General features: G+C 40.9%; 4 protein-coding genes across 4 annotated transcripts; 1 reads left to right on the forward strand and 3 right to left on the reverse strand.

Moving 5' to 3' along the window:
* Positions 1–2,566: 2,566 nt before the first annotated feature.
* Positions 2,567–4,301, reverse strand: EAF01_006360 (uncharacterized protein; the record flags this gene model as incomplete). The annotated part of the gene is made up of 3 exons (XM_038914614.1): positions 2,567–2,792; positions 2,856–4,027; positions 4,083–4,301. 3 exons carry the CDS (start codon positions 4,299–4,301, stop codon positions 2,567–2,569), a joined length of 1,617 nt encoding a protein of 538 aa, XP_038769569.1.
* A 2,142-nt stretch (positions 4,302–6,443) lies between these two features.
* EAF01_006361 (uncharacterized protein) lies at positions 6,444–13,284 on the reverse strand (the record flags this gene model as incomplete). The annotated part of the gene is made up of 3 exons (XM_038914615.1): positions 6,444–6,500; positions 6,552–12,619; positions 12,672–13,284. The coding sequence occupies 3 exons, from the start codon at positions 13,282–13,284 to the stop codon at positions 6,444–6,446; spliced, it is 6,738 nt and encodes a 2,245-aa protein (XP_038769570.1).
* A 2,807-nt stretch (positions 13,285–16,091) lies between these two features.
* On the forward strand, positions 16,092–19,706 carry EAF01_006362 (uncharacterized protein; the record flags this gene model as incomplete). The annotated part of the gene is made up of 2 exons (XM_038914616.1): positions 16,092–16,389; positions 16,444–19,706. The coding sequence occupies 2 exons, from the start codon at positions 16,092–16,094 to the stop codon at positions 19,704–19,706; spliced, it is 3,561 nt and encodes a 1,186-aa protein (XP_038769571.1).
* Positions 19,707–20,085: 379 nt separating this feature from the next.
* EAF01_006363 (uncharacterized protein) lies at positions 20,086–20,550 on the reverse strand (the record flags this gene model as incomplete). The annotated part of the gene is made up of 2 exons (XM_038914617.1): positions 20,086–20,185; positions 20,375–20,550. 2 exons carry the CDS (start codon positions 20,548–20,550, stop codon positions 20,086–20,088), a joined length of 276 nt encoding a protein of 91 aa, XP_038769572.1.
* Positions 20,551–21,660: the final 1,110 nt, after the last annotated feature.

The following is a 21,660-nucleotide window of genomic DNA, read 5'->3' on the forward strand; positions in this document are numbered from 1 at the left end:
TATAATTATCTATATTCATTCATATATATCTCAAGTTCATAAATCGTTAATGTTTAGTTGTTTATTTTAGAATATATAAAAGATTAAAATGTTTTTAATAAAGATTATTATACTTTATTCTAAATCAATTCAAGTCAAAGTATATATTATCTATCATTTATCTTGAAATATAAAAAGCTTATTTAATTTGTTCTACTTTATAATAAAAGAATTTATAATACAAGTAAGTAATCAGATAGATATATCATTATTATAAAGCATTTTTGTAATTGAATAATATTTAATAAAAAGTTAGGAAAAGCTGAAACGAATCTTTTATTATAAGTATTATTGAGAATGTAATCAAGGAATTGAAGATATACAATAACAAGGAGAACAAAGACGGATTGAATTTCGATATAGACCTCAGTTTATACTTTAACTTGTATAATCAAAATTATCAAATTCATAATAATAATTTGTTGACTTGGATTGCTCAAAAGGCTATTCTCTACAAATTTCCGCATACTCTCATGATACAGCCTTTTACTCTTAATACAATCCGTTTTATATAAGATATATTCTTAATATTGTTTCTTGATTATCAATAATAAAGCGTATATATTCCTAATGGCTTCTCCTTGTCTCTCCAGCATGCCGATAGAACCTTCCCTTTGTAAAAATGGAACTGCGCAGCTCCAGAACCTGTCCTCTGGTAAAAACCTACATCTCCGTGTCCGCTTGTGGCCTGATGCTCAGACCGCCGGTGTTTTGTATTCCGTTTTAAGAATATCTGGCAAGAATCGGCTTGTCTCGTCACAAATCAGCCTAATTCGATGCATACAGCTTATACTACTATCTCACGATACAGGAAACTCATTAGAATCCGTCCCTCAACATGTCATTCATTCGCGGTGTAGCTAGGTAGTAGCTAGCTATATTATCGTAAGGTATTTTTTCGATTGGGCAAATCCTAATGCATGAATACAAAAATAAGGCGAAAACGTTATGAACAGAATTACTGAATGTTACGGAGGTACCCGCACCGCAACATGGATTATAAGATAAACCTAAGGCCTTGGTGTTGGAACCTACGAAAACAGCACTGTAGGGACAGTTGGATTAAAGGGTAACGAAAGATAGCGGTAACCGAATCAATAAGCAATGATTAAAAGATAGGTACATATCTTTTGTTGGCACCTATCCTACAGTAGGCACAGGAGGGATAGCGGTTACAGGTTATCTAGTAAGCACAGGTTAGATAAGCAGTAGTATCATATAGGTCACGGGGCAAGTGTCACGTGATGGATAGACAGGATAGGCAAGCTATCCAGGCTATCCGTGGATAGACAGGATAGACAGTCTACCCAAGCTATCCAGACGAGAACGAAGGTCTATATAAGGGAATGGGTTTCATTACAATGTAGAGCTTCGTGCTCAAGAACAATCATTAGTTTCATTACTATAGTTACGAGAATTGCAACCAGTTATAACCTTATTGAATTCCTACTTGAAGTCTAGTCTAAACCACCTCGAGAGATCTCTAGACACTTCCACGTGACCCTAGAGGCAGCTCCCGTAACACTGAAGGATAGTATTATAAGAATTATAATAAAGTAATATTGAAAGAAGAAAATTGAATTGAATTTTATATATATATCTCAATTAATAAAATGAAATTTAAAAAAACAATTGATATTATAATTAATAAAATATATTAAATTTAAGGAAGTAAATAGGAAATTCGAATATTAGATATATTATATCCTCGAGATTTTTTAGCTATAATAAGACTAATATAAAGGTCATTCGGAATGAGTTTATATAGAAAGGGTTGATAATGTATAATAGGATAGAGCGAAGTCGAATAACTAAGTAAAAGAATATTAAAAGCGAATTGAAAAGAGTATTAATAAAGAAAAAGGAAGTACGTAATTTTATAGACGTTGAAAGCGGCGGCCGACCCGTGCACGCACCTTGCCTGATGCGACGGCCGCTAAACTCGGGGAGGGGGGGGGCAGACCGGCGTACTAAGATAATAAGATAATAAAATTATAAAATGATGAAATTATAAAATTATAAAATTACAAAGACTATTCATTTCAACACACTCTTATTCACTATCTACACACTCTACTCATACTATATTCTATAAGAATGAGAGATTTCTAAGAGCAACATGAGCACTAGAGTGAAGGCGTAAGGTCGAGGCTGAGACTTAAGGATTTAGGTGAGCAATAATAGATGTCGATGTTGATATTCATGTTCATATCTAGAATATTCGTAGTTATAGTATGCTTATCCATTTTCATCCATTTCATTTTATTTTATTTTATTTCATCCCATTACATCTCTATCCCTATCCACATCACTGGCGTTTCTCTACATATACACATACACATAAATATAAACACATGTATAATAATATAATATACACCTTTACAAATCACCAGAATCTCAACACACAAAATAAGCATCATCATCACCCTCATCGTCGAATAAATAATTCTATTCATTCATTCATTTATGCGACCAAAAAAGCCATAAATACAAATATAAAAAATACAAATCATTAATCATCATTTCATCATTTCATCTCTCCATTTCCACTCACACTCTCATTCGCATCCGCAACCACTCCCCCTCTTTCCCGATCCGCCACTCTTCCTGCCAAATCCGCAGGTCTTGATGGTCTCCAACGTTTCCCCATCAGTTGCACAAAAAACGTAGGGATAATACTGACTCCGATGAGGAGACCCGCTGCGACCGCTGCACTTTTCGAGAGGCCGAGATTTGTGAACATAGATGGAAACCTATAATTTAACTATTAGTTACTATATCCTTTGAAGAATCTCAGGAGAAAAAGAAGAACATGCCAAAAAGGCCCGATAAACCCCCAGATTTGTCTCACAAACGTGATGAAAACTCCAATACTCGCCGATTCCTCAAGATGCGAATCCACCGCATAAGTAATCAAAACCGTCGTGACAATTTGATTTCCCACGCCCGCAATGGCGATTCCAATAACCGGTGTAATATTCCAATGCATATTCTCTGCCTGTTCTGTTCTGACGAGGAAAACCACAGCTCCGACAATAGTGAGGACGAACCCCGCGTAACTTAACCATAAACGATGTTCGGGGGCGGACTGGACACCTGTTTTGCGAGCCTTGCGATTCATCCAGAAATCGGAAAGATTGCCTCCGAGTTGTTCACCGATGACGGAACCGATGATGAGAGCGAGAAATTGGTAACAGAGTTGTTGGGCATTGAAACCGAATTTTTCGGCGAAAAGTTGGGGGAGTTCGACGGTGATGAGGACGGAACCGAAGAGGAAAGTCATGGCATATGCAACTGCTGGGATGACAATACATGGTTTTGCGAAGAGAGTAAGAGGGTGGACAAAATCGTAGACACGAAGTGGTGAAGGATCAATTCGATGGAAAGTAAGATATTCTTCTTTGAAAGAAGATTTAGGATGTTGGACTCCATGACGAAGGTATCTAGTTTCTGGACCCAAGAAAACATAGGCGATGAATTGGACTCCGTTCATAATTGCCAAGATCCAATAAATCCATCTCCATCCTACATTGTTGGCGACGAATCCCATGACGAAGGGAGAAAATGGAACTCCAATTGTTACCATAAGTGTCCAGATTCCCATATAACGAGCTCGATCTTTCTTGAAGAATGATTCTGTAACCACCGCACTACCAATTGCTCCAGCAGGACAAATGAAGAATGCAACAATGGCACGACAAAGTGCCATAGTGGCATAGGTGGGAGATTTAGCACATCCTATGTTTCCAACCAAGCTAATAAGAAGTGATATAAGGAATAGAGGTCTTCTGCCGAAAGTATTGGATAGAGGTTTCCACAGGAGGGGAGCTCCTCCCAAGATGGCAATTTGAAGTGAGGTAAGATATGAAGCTTGTTGAAGTGATACACCTAGTTCTTCCGCGATACTTTCGTAGGCTGGAATAATGGCTGCTGCTGTAAATGTTGACATACATGCATGAAGTGCAACGAGTACAAGATTTGTAACTTTCTATACTTGTTGTTAGCTAATGCAGAGAGATGAATTAGATGCATTCGGTGTATACGTTTGAGTTTGTCCAATTGTATGGATCAGCTTCACTAGGTCCAGGTAAAGGATCTAAATCAAGAGTTCCATGTCGTGCAAGAAGATATTGTCTATGTTCTTCAGATAACTCATTTGCTTCGATGTAAGTTGCATGAGTTGCTGAATGATCTATGGTTTCAGAGAATTCACCACTGGGATTTGAATCTTTACGCTCAATGGCGCCTGCAGTAACTGCCATTATGTTGATTTGTTCAAGACAACTTGATATCGAAGTTTGATCTCAAATGGTACAAAAACCAACGTTAAACCAACTTCAATCTTGTCAGAAACCAAGAAAGTCTGAAACTGCAAAACTACCCCTCCAAGACTTCAAAGTGATTAAAGAGAGGAACTCGTAACGGAAGAAAGAAAAGAAGAAGTTTATGATCACAAATAGTTCAAGTCGAATCGAGGATACATGTTTAAAATGTAGGAGAAAATCTTCCCCATATTCAGGGAATCCACCCACCCCATTCTCCACCCCATCTCCATTGAAGGGCGTTAGGGACCTTGACCTAAAATCCCATGCCGCTTCCAAGAAGTCTTCCCCCTGTTCATCATCCCGTCATGCTGCCGAATATCCATTCCATTGCCAAAAACCACCCAACAGTATGGAACTTGCCACCAGAATCACAAAAGATAAGCACACCCCCGAGATTTGTCAAAGCAGCACCAACTCCTTCCCAGGTAATGGAAGAATGTAACAATGCCCCGTGTAAGCCTTGCATACTAAGATGAAATGAGAGAGGTAAGACGAGAAATTCGTGGTCTATTCACGGTCTTGACTCCGGATGTGAACATTGTGGGGACTTGGACTCTCCACACTTGACCAACACGTCGAAAGTAGTTGGCTGTCAATAAGTGGAAGGCGTTGGAAGGAGTGGACGGTTGCGCGGCCCCTTGTTTGTTTGCAATGCGGACGGGTCTGTTTGTTCTAACATTTTAGGATTTTATTGTAGATATTTCGGCCGAAAGTTGGGGTTTGTGGAGATAAATAGATGTTGGGGTATGGGGAGATGGTTTTGGGGTTCTGCTTTGATTTGTGAGGTTACTTCATATATTCTATGAGAAAGACCATGTTGCCGATGAACTCAATGAAGATAAAATATTGGTAGTGATCATGTCGTGGATATAGATGTTGGTATGGTCTGGTGTTGAGGTAGGGTTGCAACATACTTTTTCCGAGGGATTGAAGTGGATACAGGAGTGGACGGGAAGCTATTACATATGACACCGTTGTCGATTGATAAACATAGATCTCCAATACGGTAGTTATTATTCGCACATAACATATCATAAGTTTAAAGAGAAGGCGGACTTCCCAACATGGTATATCTTCTCCACTCTATCGCTCTAGTTCATTTCATTATTTCTAGTTCTTTGTAATTCTTATAAATCCCTCATAAATCTCTAATGTCCCACCGTTTATATCTCCTATCAAAGGGAAAGACAACTTTGTATCCTTGATTCGTGATTGAAAAAATGTATTGCACAGATATCGCGAAAGCTTTTCATCTGCAATGCTACCTCGCCATGAACGAAATAAATTGTATACCCACACTCTTATCCATATTTCAACACGCTCGAGTCTGAGACACCATCGGATCGCCATACTCGCATTGAAATATTGAAGAGTGTCAACAAGATAAACGTCATTAGATCTTTTCGTGAATCTCGCAGGTGTCTAGAACGTCCTCGTTGGTACCGAAATCCGAACACGTACCTACCTACGTGCAGTCTTTATACCATCTCCAATAGCCCCTTTTCACCTGTGTATACAGTCATTGTCATTGTCATGATCATTGATAACTGATATCCTACCGTCTGATTCGCTTTTAAGCCTTTCGATGAGTTTGACGTTGATCTTCTAATGTGAACAGAAAAGATTTAGTATAAATTCCAACAAACCTCATGCTCACTGCTTGAGGATCGATGTACCTACCTAGGCATATCAGAATGAAGAAACCAAGAAGAAGTAAGGTGAAATGTACAAATAATAACAACATTAATATTAATACCTAAACTACATAAATCTATATATACATTTACGCTATACACCAACCCACACATACATACATATACATAACCCAACCCAGATAAATACATAACCATATATACGTATGTACAAACATACACATATATACATATTCCCATCACTCCAATTAAATATACATCAAAATTACAAATCGAAACCATTTCTACAATCATAAAAGAGTGTCTACTCATATCTAATGCATTTACTCGTAATCATATAACCAAAAAAATCGACTTTTCCCTCCTTCCCTATATACAACGCCATGCCCATGATCTTGATCAAAAGAAGTGATTATATGAAATCAAACTACGGGGCTAATACTAAAGCCAACAATGCCATGCGACAGTAAAGGCCATATCTCATCTATAAAGACATTAGTAAAGGTAATATAATTGGGGAAAATTGACAACGTACCTGTCTAAAGTATGCAGCTCTTTGATCGAAATCCACTTCTTCTCCAATCTCGGCGTTTCTTGGTAATGGATGCATAACGATCATTGAACTCTTTGCATTTCGCAATGTCTTGTTGTCAATGATGAAGCTATCCTTCAATCTTTCATACTCTTCCAAATCGGCAAATCGTTCCTTTTGGACACGAGTACAGTAAAGGACATCGGATCTAGCAAGGATCTCTGGGGTCAACTCAGTAGAAACTGAAAGTAATTGACCAGGCTTAGATTTGATAAGTGCCAAGATTTCTTGTGGGAGGGATAAAGCTTGTGGAGAGACAAGCTGAATGTGAACATCATAATGTTGAAGAAGCTTGACGAGAGAGTGAACAGTGCGACCATATCTAAGATCACCAGTAAAGGTAATAGTAAGACCACCAACAGTACCCAATTCTTCTCTGATTGTGAACAAATCCAAGAATGCTTGAGTTGGGTGTTCTTTGCTTCCATTGCCTCCGTTGATGATTGGAACTGGTGAGAACTTGGCAGCAGTGGTAGCACTGCTCTCTTCAGGGTGGCGAAGGACAATAGCATCTCCATAACAACCAAGAGTACGGATGGTATCTGCAAGTGATTCACCCTTGACAGTGGAAGAATGAGAAGTAGCAATTGCAACTGTTCGTCCTCCCAATCTTTGCATAGCAGCATCAAATGATGCAGACGTGCGAGTAGATGGTTCGTAGAACATTGTGCAAAGAAGACGTCCCTTGAGGATGGAAAGAACACCTTCACGTTGAACACCCAATCTCATTTCTTGAGCAACAGAGAAAAGTAAATGAAGATCTTGACGGGAGAATTGATTAACTGATAGAACGTGTTGATTCTTGAATGGTGATTGACCAAGGAGGGTTTGTAGAGATGGTGAGATGGTTGGTTGAGGGTATAATGGAGCACCCAAATCTTCAGCTATTGAACCAAATTGTGGTGCTTGATTGGCAGCACCATCCAAAAACCTTGAACGAGTTGCAGGTCGCATAGCTGAAGATGATGTACCAGCAAATGAAGAGAACTTTCTTAATCCATGGGAGCTATCAGGTCTTGGTCCCATAGCTGGGGATCCAAGATGAGCCTTGACAAGTGGTGATTGTGGTGCTGTATGCAAATCAATAAGGTGAGATGACATATCTTTACCATCAATAGCATCTTGAGTTGGTAAACCATCTAGACAAGCAGTCTTATCTTGGAAGATGACTCTTTGAACAGCTCCTCTTGTAACCTTTCCAACAAGTGGTGACCAAACAGCTCCTGGCTTAACAGTGTGTGGTCTATCAATCTCAATCTCTACGGAAGCTCCGACTTGATCGTGAATTTCAAAGATCTCCTTTGGATTATCATGGAGACGAGCCTTAATATCATCGACAGTAAGTCTACCATCTGCAACAGCTGAGAACAATAGAGGCAAAGTGTCAGCAATACCAACAGCAGCGTCTGCCTCTGCCTTTGCAATAGTTGCAAGTTGATATGGTAAGCTACCAATGGAAAAGACATCAATGATGTTCATGTGTTCCCATAATGCTGCTTGGTCCTTGGCAGTTGGAAGGAAGGAAGCTTCAGGGTAATCATCTTGACTGAAGAAAAGAGCGTAGACTGCAACATCACAAGTGACTTGAAGACCCTTTTGCTTAGCCAAATCAATCAATCCAATATCATCCTTGGTGGTGACATTGGTGATGTGAATCTTTCTGCTATGGAGACTTGCGAGAAGAAGGATTGATGCAAGATCGGTCATCTTTGCATCAGTGATGATTGGCTTGAAAGATGGCCAAGATTCAAAATGAGCGGTAACAGCAGCTACCTTGCTGATGTTATCGGACAAGTGATTGAATGGGATGAAGAGAGAACCAACTTCACCAGTGACTTGACTAATTTGATCGGCGTTGGAAGAAGTAGCGGCAACAGAGAAATTGTAATCGCAAGATGAACCAAGTTTGCTGTTGAGTTGGGCTACCTTTAATGCTCTAGCATCAGTAACTGCTCCATCAAGACCAAGAGGCATAACACGAATCATACTGAAACCAGATGCGATTGATGCTTTGGTGACAGTTTGGAAATCACGGCTACCAGGAGTGGTAATGCCAGGAACGAAGGATGCAATGTTGATAAGACCAGGAAGAACAACAGTTCGGTGACTGGTTTGAGCATCAAATCCGCTGACTTCCATATCATAATGTCTTGCAATGGCTTCGATAAGGATCTTGGCGTTCTTGACATTGGTTACCAAAGGTGTTTGGTAATCGACAGCCATACGCCTAGTTTGGTAACCCTTACTCATATAGTTTGCAGGTCTTCTATATCTGTTGCTGGAAGGAAGATTGATGTAAAGATCAATCATGTTGTTGGCAAGATGTTGAGTCAAAGAGTATTCGGATTTTTGGTCATCCTCACCCTTTCCGAGAATTTCGAGGTATTGAACTGGAACATCATGTTCTTGTAAGAAATCTGCGGTACCAGCTGTAGCGAAGAGTTTGTAACCCATCTTTTGAAGCTTGACAACAGATGGAAGCATTTCCTTCTTATCCTTGTATGAACCAATAGACAGAAGAATGTTTTGCTTTGGTAGCTTGAATCCAGTAGAGATCAATGCTTTAATGTAGGCCTCATACTTATCACGACCGAAACAAGCAACTTCTCCAGTAGAAGCCATCTCAACACCAAGAACTGGATCAGCACCAGAAAGTCGAGAGAAACTGAATTGAGGTACTTTAACACCAACGCAGCCTGCAGGCAATTCGGTAGGTGGGTATGGCATGAATGGTACACCCATGATAGCTTTGGTAGCCATTTCAATAAGATCAACACCCATGACCTTTGAAACGAATGGAGTCGATCTAGATGCACGAACATTACATTCGATGACCTTGATATCATTGTCCTTGGCGATAAATTGAATGTTATAAGGACCAGTGATGTTAAGAGCTTTACCAATCAAGCGGGTGGCTTCTTCAATTCTCTTGATGGTAGTAGGGTCGAGATCTTGAGGTGGTAAGATCAGAGTAGCATCACCGGAATGCACACCGGCATTTTCGACATGCTCAGAGATAAAGTGGCCAACCATAACACCATCCTTTGCAACAGCATCCATCTCAATTTCCTTTGCATTTTCAATATATTTGGTGATAACGACTGGATGATCTCTTGAAACCTCAACAGCTTGAGCAAGATAAGCTTCAAGATCTGGTTCAGAGTAAACAGTGTTCATAGCTGCACCTGAAAGTACATATGAAGGTCTAACAAGCACTGGATAAGAGACTTTGTTACAGAATGTTTTAGCATCCTCGAAACTAGTCAATTCTTTCCATGTTGGTTGATCAACATGAATACCGTCAAGCATACGAGAGAATTTGAAACGATTCTCGGCAGTATCAATCATTTCTGGTGATGTTCCGAGAATTTTGACATTCTGTCGATGAAGTGGAAGAGCAATGTTGTTTGGTGTCTGACCTCCCATAGCAATGAGAACACCACTTGAAGACTCCAATTCATAAATATCGAGAATAGTTTCGAGGTTGATGTTCTCAAAGTACAATCTGTCGGCTTCATCATAATCAGTACTGACGGTCTCAGGGTTATAGTTGACCATGACAGTCTTGAAACCAGATTCCCGAAGAGTTCTAATAGCACGAACGGAACACCAATCGAATTCGACAGAAGAGCCAATTCTGTAAACTCCTGAACCGAGAACCATGACACCGTGGTCATTGAAAGAGATATCGCTCTCAGATCCATTGTAGGTCATGTAAAGATAGTTGGTATGAGCCTCGAACTCGGCAGCAACGGTATCAATTTGCTTAACAACTGGGACAATACCAGCTTCGGTTCTCAACAATCTAACAGCAAGTTCTGTGGAGTCCCAAAATTTGGCCAATTGTCTATCACAGAATCCAAGTTGCTTGGCTTGTTTGATTTGGTCATATGAGATGGTGCTAGTGTTGAAGGTTGACATGTGTTTGCTGAAGTCATTCAATCCTTTCAACTTGTTCAAGAACCATTTATCAATCTTTGTCATTTCCCAAATCTTGTTAACAGAGTAACCAGATTGCATAGCATTGGCAATGGCAAAGAGACGTTGATCGGAAGGTGTTTGGAGTTCATCATCAATAGACATTAAAGCCTTGGTTGCACTGAAACCCAAATTGTGGAAATCGATAGCACGAATTGCTTTTTGAATAGCTTCTTCGAAAGTTCTTCCAATACTCATGACTTCACCGACACTCTTCATCGATGAACCAAGTTGTGTAGAAACACGAGTGAATTTCTTCAAATCCCAACGTGGCATCTTAACAACGACATAATCCAAAGATGGTTCGAAACAAGCACAGGTCTGTTGAGTGACTGAGTTCTTAATTTCGTTGAGGGGAATGTTAAGACCGAGTTTTGCGGCAATGAAAGCCAATGGGTATCCAGTAGCCTTAGATGCGAGGGCTGAAGATCTTGACAATCTAGCGTTGACTTCGATAATGCAGTATTCCTTAGAGTCAGGGTTGAGTGCGTATTGAATGTTACATTCTCCAACAACTCCAAGATGGCGAATGACATTGACAGCTGTGGTTCTCAACATGTTGTAATCCTCATCGGATAATGTTTGGGAAGGAGCAACAACAATTGAGTCTCCAGTGTGAATACCCAAGGGATCGAAGTTCTCCATGTTACAAACTGTGATACAGTTGTCGCGACAATCACGGACAACCTCGTACTCAATTTCCTTCCATCCCTTCATACTTCGCTCGATCAAAACTTGAGGACTAGCGGCGAATGCTTTGTTGCAAAGTTCAAGTAATTCTTGCTCATTGTCTGCAAAACCACTCCCAAGACCTCCTAAAGCATACGCGGCACGAACGATAACTGGGAAGCCAATATCCTTTACGACGTGCATAGCCTCGTCGACGTTGTTTGCTGAAGCGGATTTGGCACATTTTTCACCAATCGACTCCATACTTCGAGCGAACAACTCACGATCTTCAGTAGTGATGACAGTGGAAATTGGGGTACCGAGCACGCGAACTCCGAGTTCTTCAAATTCATCCTTGAGTTGAATACCGACGGATAAAGCAGTTTGACCACCAAATGTGACGTAAATTGCATCAGGTTTTTCATGCTTGATGACCTTGCGAACAAAATCAGCTGTGACAGGAAGGAAGTAAACCTTATCAGCCAATCCCTTGGAAGTTTGAATTGTAGCGATGTTAGGGTTGATCAAGATGGTATAGATTCCTTCCTCCTTAAGAGCCTTGATAGCTTGACTTCCAGAGTAATCGAATTCACCTGCTTGACCAATACTGAGACCGCCACTACCCAAGACAAGGACTTTCTTGACGTTGACCTTAGGTGTAAGCTTCTCGTTCTCAGCTTTCTCTCCACTGGGGAAAACAACTGGTGCGGTGAGAAATTTCTCGTCATCGAGAGTCTTTTGGATAGTGTTGATAAAGACATCAAAGAGGAATTCAGTATCCCTTGGTCCAGGAGTACTTTCTGGATGGAATTGAACACTGAAGTATGGTCTGTTGGCATGTCTGATACCCTCGTTACTTCCATCATTGGCATTGACAAAAAGTTCCTCCCATTCCGAAGGCAAGGAACTAGTTTGGACAGCGAAACCGTGATTTTGGGATGTGATATGACATTTTCCCGTCAACATGTTGGTACATGGGATGTTGTGTCCACGATTACCGAACTTCATCTTTTCGGTTTGAGCACCAGCAGCTCTAGCGAGAAGTTGGTGTCCAAGGCAGATACCGAAGATTGGTGTTCGATTCTCCTTTAAAGCAGACTGAATGTGCTTGACAGTTTTGTCCATCATGGCTGGATCACCGGGACCGTTGGAGATGAATAGACCATCATAATCCTTGCCGGCGAGAGCTGGGAAATCATAATCCCATGGGCAAACGAGAACTTCCACACCACGCTTTACAAGACAACGCAATTGGTTATATTTCAAACCAACATCCAAACACAACACACGTATAGGTCTACCAGAAGGATGTTTCAACGCATTCGAAGGATCAGGTTTGTATAATTTTGGCTCGCGAATTGATACTAAGGCATTAAGTTAGCCCTTCATTCGGGCTATGGCAATGTAGAAACTTACCATCTGCGACAAGGTTCTTGGCATTGGGATCCACCCAGTCAATTGCTTCGAATGATGATCTCCAATCCTTGGTGGATAAAGTAGAGATGTTGTTGTTTCCATTGGCAGGAATGTTCTTTTGCAACAACATTCGTCCAAGCATACTACCCTCTTCTCGTATTCTCTTGGTTAAAGCTCTGGTATCAACACCATAGATTGCTGGGACACCTTGCTCTTTCAACCATGTTCCCAAAGAGGAGGTTGCGAGGAAATGAGAAAACTCTTCGCCCGCGTACGAAGCGCAAATCAAACCTGCAATGTGGATTTGAGATGCTTCGAAATGTGCTGGCAGATCCTTGAGGAGTTCATCCATGGTCTCTCGAGATGGTACACCATAATTACCCACCAAAGGGAACGTAATGACCAAAATTTGTCCACGGTATGAAGGGTCAGTGATTGATTCTGGGTACCCCACCATACCTGTCTGGAAGACCAATTCTCCTGCGACACTCTTCTGCGCACCAAAACTATATCCTTGATAAATTGTGCCATCCTTCAATTCCAGACTGATGAGTCCTTCATCTGTGCCATTGAGGATTGGGGCGGCAACTGGAGGGAAAACTATTTCTGCCATTATGAAGTAAGATATTGAAAAGAGGTTTTTGTGAGATCTGCGCGCAAGGACTTCAAGAAATGCCCTTCAACAAGCTGCAAAGCAGATTGAGGAGTGCTTTAGTGATCCAAGTTCGCCAGTTTGTAGGTCAAGTATCAAAGAAAATTCCTGACCGTACGACTTTTTGGATATAAAAGATTGAAAGTGTTGAATAAGTTTTTGGGACTTTTAAGAATTTCTCTCCAGGAAATGGAACTCCTCAATTTTTTTTCTGGTGCTGAACAACCGAGGGGAGCCGATTCGATATTGGGCTTAGTTTCTGAAGCTAGCAGGGATACAGAGTCAAGGCTATCACCAATTATCATCAGCCTTGCATCTACCCCTCGTGCCCCTCAAGAACTTTTCACCGGTATATTGCCAGAATAACACCGATGTTATTATGTCATAAAGGTGGACTGAAGACTCACCTGGGTAGCACGTGGATCGCACGTGGATCGCACGTGGGTATCTACTATCAAGTACTTTTGTAATAATCACTTGTAATAAGTAATGTTCAAGATGCATCTTACATACAGAAAGATTTCACAGCATTTTATTGGGAATGAGGTTGCTACAGTGAGGTTGCTATAGTAGAAGAGGTAGAATGTTCTGTGCTGTGTTGGCGGAATATAAATCAGTATACAGCAGCTGTTTGACGCTCAATATCTTTTCTGCCTCTCCTACACCGAAAGTTTGCATTAGAGGGTGCCGTTTCTGTGTTCTGATACTGGTACTGGCACAGATACATGGACTGATACACAGCAACTATATGGATGTCGATACCTACCCACCTAGTACACTCCTCTATCTTCATGTGGAAGTTTCCATTACAAAGATCGCCCACCGCTGTTGCCGTATGAACAATTAATTATCTTGGTGGCTTGAAATATTGGTTACCCAGCAATAACCTTAAGCATTATATTCACTCCATCAATGTTTGTGCGGTGAGTATATTGATATTGTCATGCAGAATCAATCTTCACTACATCTCGCATACCAAAAGCAGAAGATCTCGAACCAAGCCATGAAATGCATGCGAGTCAGACTTACAGGAAGAACGGCCATTTATTGTTGAAGTCCATATATACCATGGGGTAGAATAGCGGTCTGTTCGTTGATTAAATGATGTGAGCCTTATGAGTTCAAGCAAGTCCCCAGAAGGATTTTTTCATTCTCTCTTCCACCCCCACTCATAACCGATTTTGTACCAGAATCCGTTATATGATTACTACCTATATCACCCACGAGCCACACCAATTGACATTGACCATCTGCTCATTGTCCAATAGCGGAAGCTGCAAAATATAAAATAGATACGTGTGTCTCTGATAATGTACCAATCTTTCAGATCCCTCATGATCTCTCACGCGGATGTGAATTGATGAGCTCACTCGTAGCTTCTGACGATTTACCTCGTTCCTGTGGAAAGGAAATTAATTGGTTTGAGATTTGAGACACAATCGACGCTTAGTTTATATAGTATAAGAGGGGAGGAAAATCATTCATGAAAATGGAATAATATCGTCCTTGTTCTAGGAAAGCTACAAATTGGGCCAGAACATTTGGTAAATGGCGAAAGGATGGATTACTATCTTGACCACCTACCTAGTAATCCAATGAGACTCTTGTTTTGGCAGCTTCTTCTTTTCATCATGCAAATAAGGTGAGCTGACCTTCCCCCATATTAAAAGTTTTCAAGCCACCAACTTCTCGAAATGAATTCTAGTGCATGCATGATAATGATCATGATATCTCGTTGGATTGAGATGAGAGATGAGAGATGAGTGATGAGTGATGAGAGATAAGTGATGAGAGATGAGTGATGAAAGATGTGAGAGTGAAAACGAGAGAAACGATGTGACCTAGATAGATCCAGATCATGTATTTATCTTATCTATCTTCATTCTATCACGAGGACATCTCATATGAACGGACGCGTTGTTTTACGTTGACAGAGTGAGACTCAGTGAGGACGTGCCGACCGACCTCCGTCTTTTATCTTTAGATAAACCCTCAATTCATGTTCTCGTGCTTGCTTCTGTGATTGATTGGATGAGATAGGAATCTATTGGCCAGGATTTGATCGGCAGCATGCATATAAACGAGAAGTGTGCATAGCATCAAGGGTGTCTCGGTGTGCAATGACATGATTGATTGCCTTCCAAAAAAAAAGTTGAGATCGATGATTCTAGGTTTCCCCAAATCTCGACCAGTATGGGTTGAATATCGATTTTATATCCTATGTGGATTTGGGAGGGCTGTGAGATGAGCAAATGAAACCGGATTTAGGTTTGCCATCGTCTACCTTTACTCTTTACAGTGAGAGATTTTATATCTTCATTTTCTCTTCCTTCATATTGTTTTGATAACTATATAATTTGATAATTTGGATAAATTGGTTGCTTGATCTTCGTCAAGGAATATCCATCCACTCTTCGAACGACCGAGCCTTGGTTTTGGGAGCTGCTGCCACGAGAAATAATTAAAAAGTGCTTGAGAAACGCGATAACCTGGAAATCAAAGATTTATTTACTTATTTCGTTCTTTGCAAACGCTACTACTAATGTACTAACATTTTACAAAACTTTGAAACGATTCCTTCGCTCGATCAATTTTCTGATTGCCTTGCTTCATTTCCTCAACCCCCGTCGCTACAAGATGAAATAAATCAAGACAGGCAGCCTCCTTCGCAACCAGCGTTCCCGGTCCTTCCTACCTTTCCGATTATACAGGATTAAGGATTAAATCGCTCACCCGCGGATTTTGAGCTGAAAACATTCCAAACAAAAATGTTATCTTCATTACTGCGACCAGCGAAAGCCCGACGACGCGCTCAAGAAATACATTCTCCTTTCTCGACTCTGAATGTTGACCGATCTTCACCAGCTGAGGCTAGAAGAGAACGTTCACCTCGACATGCATCCGCAGATTTTACGGAAACGGAAATAGAAGATGATTCAGAGGAAGAGATTGCGCAACAAAATGATGGGGAGGATGAAGATGAAGAAAGTAATGGAGACGAAGTAGAAGAAGAAGATGGTGGTGAAGATCAACCTCTCTTGCCTATATTCTCCGCGGCACATCTTGGTATCTAGCATTTCTGCATCTCTCTCTAGAAGCCCAATACTAACATTTGATTAGATGCGCTTCCAGTATATAATCTCACACATGCCATTCGACTTATCATACTCCCGCGAACGGAAACCACATTGACATGGGATCAATTACGGTCACCACAAGTCTCACAGTTCTTGGTGAAGCCTATGCAACAACAAATTCGAATTTCGCACTTTTCTCGAGCTACTCTATATGCGTTGATGGCGAATTGTTTACAATTCAAAAAGGAGAGTCAAGCAAATCCAGGTAATGCAGGCAATAGCTTAACAAGAGCTTTAGTTTGTGAGCTTCTAGCCATCAAATTATTGAAGGAATACAATACCAGAGAGTTGATCGATGCTCTTTCCTATGACTTCTTTCCATTACAAGGATTAGCGGAACCAAATCCACCCATGACGAATTGGAATCAAAGAAATCGCGCAAAACCAGTTGCTGCCAGGATCTCAACTTTGGAAGTAGCTATCAGGGCGTCTGCGAAACGATTCTTGGCACATCCACTTGTAGTGCAACAACTAGAGGCTATATGGGCTGGAACCATTGTATTCCACTCTGCGGCGGATAATCTTCATCGTACAACGATAAATCGGAGTGGATGTAAGAAACCAAGTCCAAGCAATGAAAGTGCGGTCCCATTACTTACCCGTGATCAACTTCAATATGGAGCAACAATGATTCGCCCAAAACTTCAAAATAAAGAACCAGAATCGGAACAAGCGATTCAAACCTTGACTAGAAGAACGGTCACATTATATGATCCAAGAGATGCATCTCTATTCAAGCTTTCGAGATTGAGGGTACCGAGATATCGACAGTTCTTCTCCACTTGCTCACTTGCTATTCTTCTTGTTCTTTTTCTTGCCGTTCTCAGTCAAAGATCAACAGACATCACTGGCCTCGAAGTCATATTTTGGTTTTGGAGTGCAGGTTTCATGCTTGATGAGGTAGTTGGGTTCAATGAACAAGGATTCTCGTTATATATTATGAGTTTCTGGAATGCTTTCGACTTGGGTATTCTAGTTTTACTTACTATTTACTATTGCATGCGGTTATATGGCATTTTCTTGGTGGACTATGGAAGAGAAGAGTGGAATAGTATGGCATATGATGTTCTTGCAACTAATGCAATCCTACTCTTCCCTCGATTATTCAGTGTTCTGGACCATTATCGATACTTCTCCCAACTATTAATCGCATTTAGATTGATGGCAATTGATCTTGTGGCGGTATTTGTACTAATCTTGATAGCTTGCAGTGGGTTTTTTGTTGCATTCACTCTATCGTTTGGGAAAAGCGAATATGATGCAGCAGGAGTTGCCTACAAGATCTTTCAGATATTGATGGGATTTACACCTGCGGCATGGGAAGCATGGGAAACTTACAATTTCTTAGGAAAGGCATTACTTGTGCTTTTCCTCTTCATTTGTCACTTCCTCGTTATTACCATTCTCATTACGGTTTTAACAAACTCCTTTATGTCAATTGTCTCAAACGCAAACGAAGAACATCAATTCGTTTTTGCTGTCAACACAATTTCTATGGTTAAGAATGATGCTCTCTTCTCTTATGTAGCACCCACGAACATCCTTGCTTGGGTTCTCACACCATTCAGATTCTTTTTTCCCTTCAGAACATTCATCAAGATGAATCGTACTGTCATTAAAATGACTCATTTTCCCTTACTATTCAGCATATGCGTCTACGAAAAGCTTTTCTTGGCAAGATCTGTCTTTGAACCTACGGATCTGGTTGAGAAAGCTGGACAACGATCGAAGCGAACAATATCATTCCAAGATCGTAGGCATGGACTCTTTAGTCCCAATTTGAGGAGACATGAATCTTCTGTTGCTGGTTTTCAAAAAGACAGAGCTCTTGATGAAGTATTTAGGCTAACGCCGAGAGATAATCTTGGTAGAAATCGTCCTAGTTTTGATCGTCGACAAACTCAAACTGTCATCAATAATTGGATGGAACGTCAAGGAGATGTTGCTAGTCCACCACAAGAGCAAGATCGTTCTATATTGGAAAGATTAGAGATGCGAAGACAATCTAGGCAAGCAAATGCCATGAGACGTCGTGCATTGAGTCGTCAGCTTTCCGGAAATAGATCTGTGGCTAGTGATCCAGCAGAATTTATGTCTACAGGGTTTCATGACATGACTCGAATTTCAGATGATGAATTACATCCAAATGAGTTTGGTGGAGGTCATACAGATGCAGATGGCGATGATGAATTGTTGTCCAATGATGAAGAGGAACATACCGAAGATAAACATACAGCGACGAATTTCAGTCAAAGTGGTGCTGAATCAGAAGAAGATTATTTTCAAACCCCAACTGCAACGAGATTTATTTCTCCCATTGCGGCTTTTGATCCTCAACAAGATATCACTCAACAAAACCATTCTCCTACAAAGCAATCCAAGTCTACACCAAAGAAGAAGGCTCATGATAGGAATTTATCGACGACAACGATTCTCTTCAACCCTCTCATTCAAAACGCTTCATTTTCGTCCAATTCTCCTCCTCGTTCACGACCATTAACAGCAAAAATGTATTCACAAGCTAATACCGGAACCAACACCCCAGTAGGTCAATCAGGATCTCGCACTCCAAAGACCGCCAACTTCACAAATACAACTGTTCGACCACGTCCTATTTTACCCAACCGTACAAATTTTCAATCTGTTCCAATTATCACTAAACCAGATCCTGCACGCAATCGCGTTGTGCGTCATAAAGAATCTAGTTTGAATATCAGTTTATCGGAAATGGGTCTTGAGCATGCACAACTTGGAGCAGTACCAAGTTCATTTCAAACTCAAATGGCTATCGCTACAAAGATGGCGATGAAACGTGATAAGAAAGAGGAAAGTGCAGATGGTATGATGGGAAGATTGATGTTGGCAAGAATGAAGACTTTGGAGGAAGGATTTGCTGAAGTTGTCAAAGAATTTAGAGGAATGCGTACAGCTGGAAATTCTTCGGTCGAGAATGAAACTTTGATTGGAAAGCGGAAGGAAGGAAAGGGGGATAAAAAGAAGAAACGATCTGGTAGCGCCAATCTTTCCCAAACAAAAAGTGAGGTCAATATGGAAAAATTCAGGATGACGAGCTCAAAGGGAAAAGAAAAGGGATACTTTGATGATGATCATGGTGGTCTTACTTCAACCAATGGACTTGATATTGGAGGGGTTACTAGTCGAGGAACGAGTGAGTATAGGACACCATATGAAACGCCAGAGGCTGGTATCATTGCACAGTATTTGACCAAGGGGAGTTCCTTGTAATCATTGCGAATTAGCGGGAGTTTTGAGTGGATAGAATTTTGATGGCGGTGTTTTGCGTATTTAAATTTTTGGTCTGTATTATTTGATGTACATGTATTGAATGATATCATGACGGGAGGTTGTGTTTATTGTGTATAGAAGAGGATATACCCAAATTGTTTTCGGGTCGATGGGTTAGTTATTATGATGGTCAAGACAGGTACACGAAATAGTAATGAAAGAATCAGGATGGGATAGTATCATATCTTTCTTGTATTATTCATTTATTGTCCTCCCTTTGCCGTGCTTGTGTCGAATTTTCTAGCATGTTCGTCTGAACTAAGCTTTAGCCAGTAAATTCTATCGCACATCCCATATCTCGTATCTGTCTATTGCTATCTTAAGCAACTAAACCCTCCTTCTTAACCCCTTTTGAGAAATTCATCATTGGCGCAATTGGAACGGGCCAAAACATGACGGCTGCAACGACGGGGACGTATCTATTTAGATGGGGTGTTAGCACAGCACAGCACGGTACGGTGTTGCATAATATGAAATAGCATATCACAGATCCCTTTCTTTTTTCTTTTTTTCCCTTTCTCTTTTTCCCTCCCTTTTTTGAAATAAATAGAGCGAAGGAAAGAAAGAAATTAATAAAGGAGGTGGAGAAATGGAAAAACAACACATACAGTAACCCAGTTCCATACACATTCTTCCACGCTTTTCCCCAATACACGTTGGGACCGAAGTAGATGGGTTGGCGGGGGGTGAGAGATTTGGTAGAGGTGGAGGAGTGCCGGATTGTGCGGGTGAGGTGGGAGAGGAGGGAGGTGGAGGTGGAGGTTAGGAGGGTTGGGCGGGGCATTTTGGATTTGGATTGGGGATTTGAGGGGGATTGAAGGATGGTTTGTTAAATTGGGTGGTGGGTTGGTGGAGAGAGAGAGAGATGGTTTTGTGAGTGAGAATCGATAGAATTGGTGAGATGGGCTGATGAGCTGATGAGCTGAGATGGGTGAGTAGTCGATTGTTTCTTGCTTGATAAGATATCGTAATGAGTAATGACGAGAGTAGTGCGATTGCGATGATTATCGTTTTGATTGTCCTTCTGAGTATGATCTTGATAATAGATGTAAGACAGAAAAAGATCAGAGAAACCGATAAGTTACTTAAGCTTTGAATGAATAATCGAAAGGGAAGGAGAGAAGAAGTAGTAAAAGAATTTACATTCCGGGGGGAAGAATATGTTTATGTAGGTGCCTGTCTTTGGTATGAACTCGTGATTATGCTGGGGGGTGGGTAGGGTATGGATGGATATGAATGGATGGATATGGTAGGGAGGGGAGGTAAAGCCTGAATGAATGATAGGAGGGATAGGGTGGGAGGGTTATGTGTGTGAGAGGGTACGTGTGAGGGTGTGAGAGGGAGGCAATACAAATCCCGGTATTGTGATTTGTGGTTTGAGATGAGAGGGGATAGGATGGGAAGCATAGTGGTGATTGGACTGAAATCCCAGTTCAAAGCCCGATGGGTTTCAGAGCCCGGGGTGGATGTTGGATGGTGTTTGCTTGTGGTATTTTGAATTGATATTTTATGAACGGGATGGAAATTGGATGAGTAGGTATTTATTAATACCAACTTGCCTATGTACACCACAATCCCCGATGAGAAACTCATGGAATATATCAATTCATCATGCGATAACTTGTGAATATTCCTCTCAAAACGTCGGTTCTATCGTTTCTCCCTGACTGGTTATTTGGTAGTACATCAAGAGTACAAGAATAACACACATTCTCTTTGAGACAGATAACAGCTGATGGTTGCATGAAGTGAGGAGGAGGTGGTATTTCGTATCTATTCTGGGGTAATAGAATGCGGGGTAGAGGGTCTCAGTGTGCAAGGGGTTGAGTAGGTAGGGTAATAGGTAAGCGTATCTATCGCTTATTATTTTGATACAATAAGGTTACAGAACACA

This window comes from Botrytis porri, assembly GCF_014898465.1.
Source record: "Botrytis porri strain MUCL 3234 chromosome Unknown BPOR_008, whole genome shotgun sequence".
Taxonomy (NCBI): domain Eukaryota; kingdom Fungi; phylum Ascomycota; class Leotiomycetes; order Helotiales; family Sclerotiniaceae; genus Botrytis; species Botrytis porri.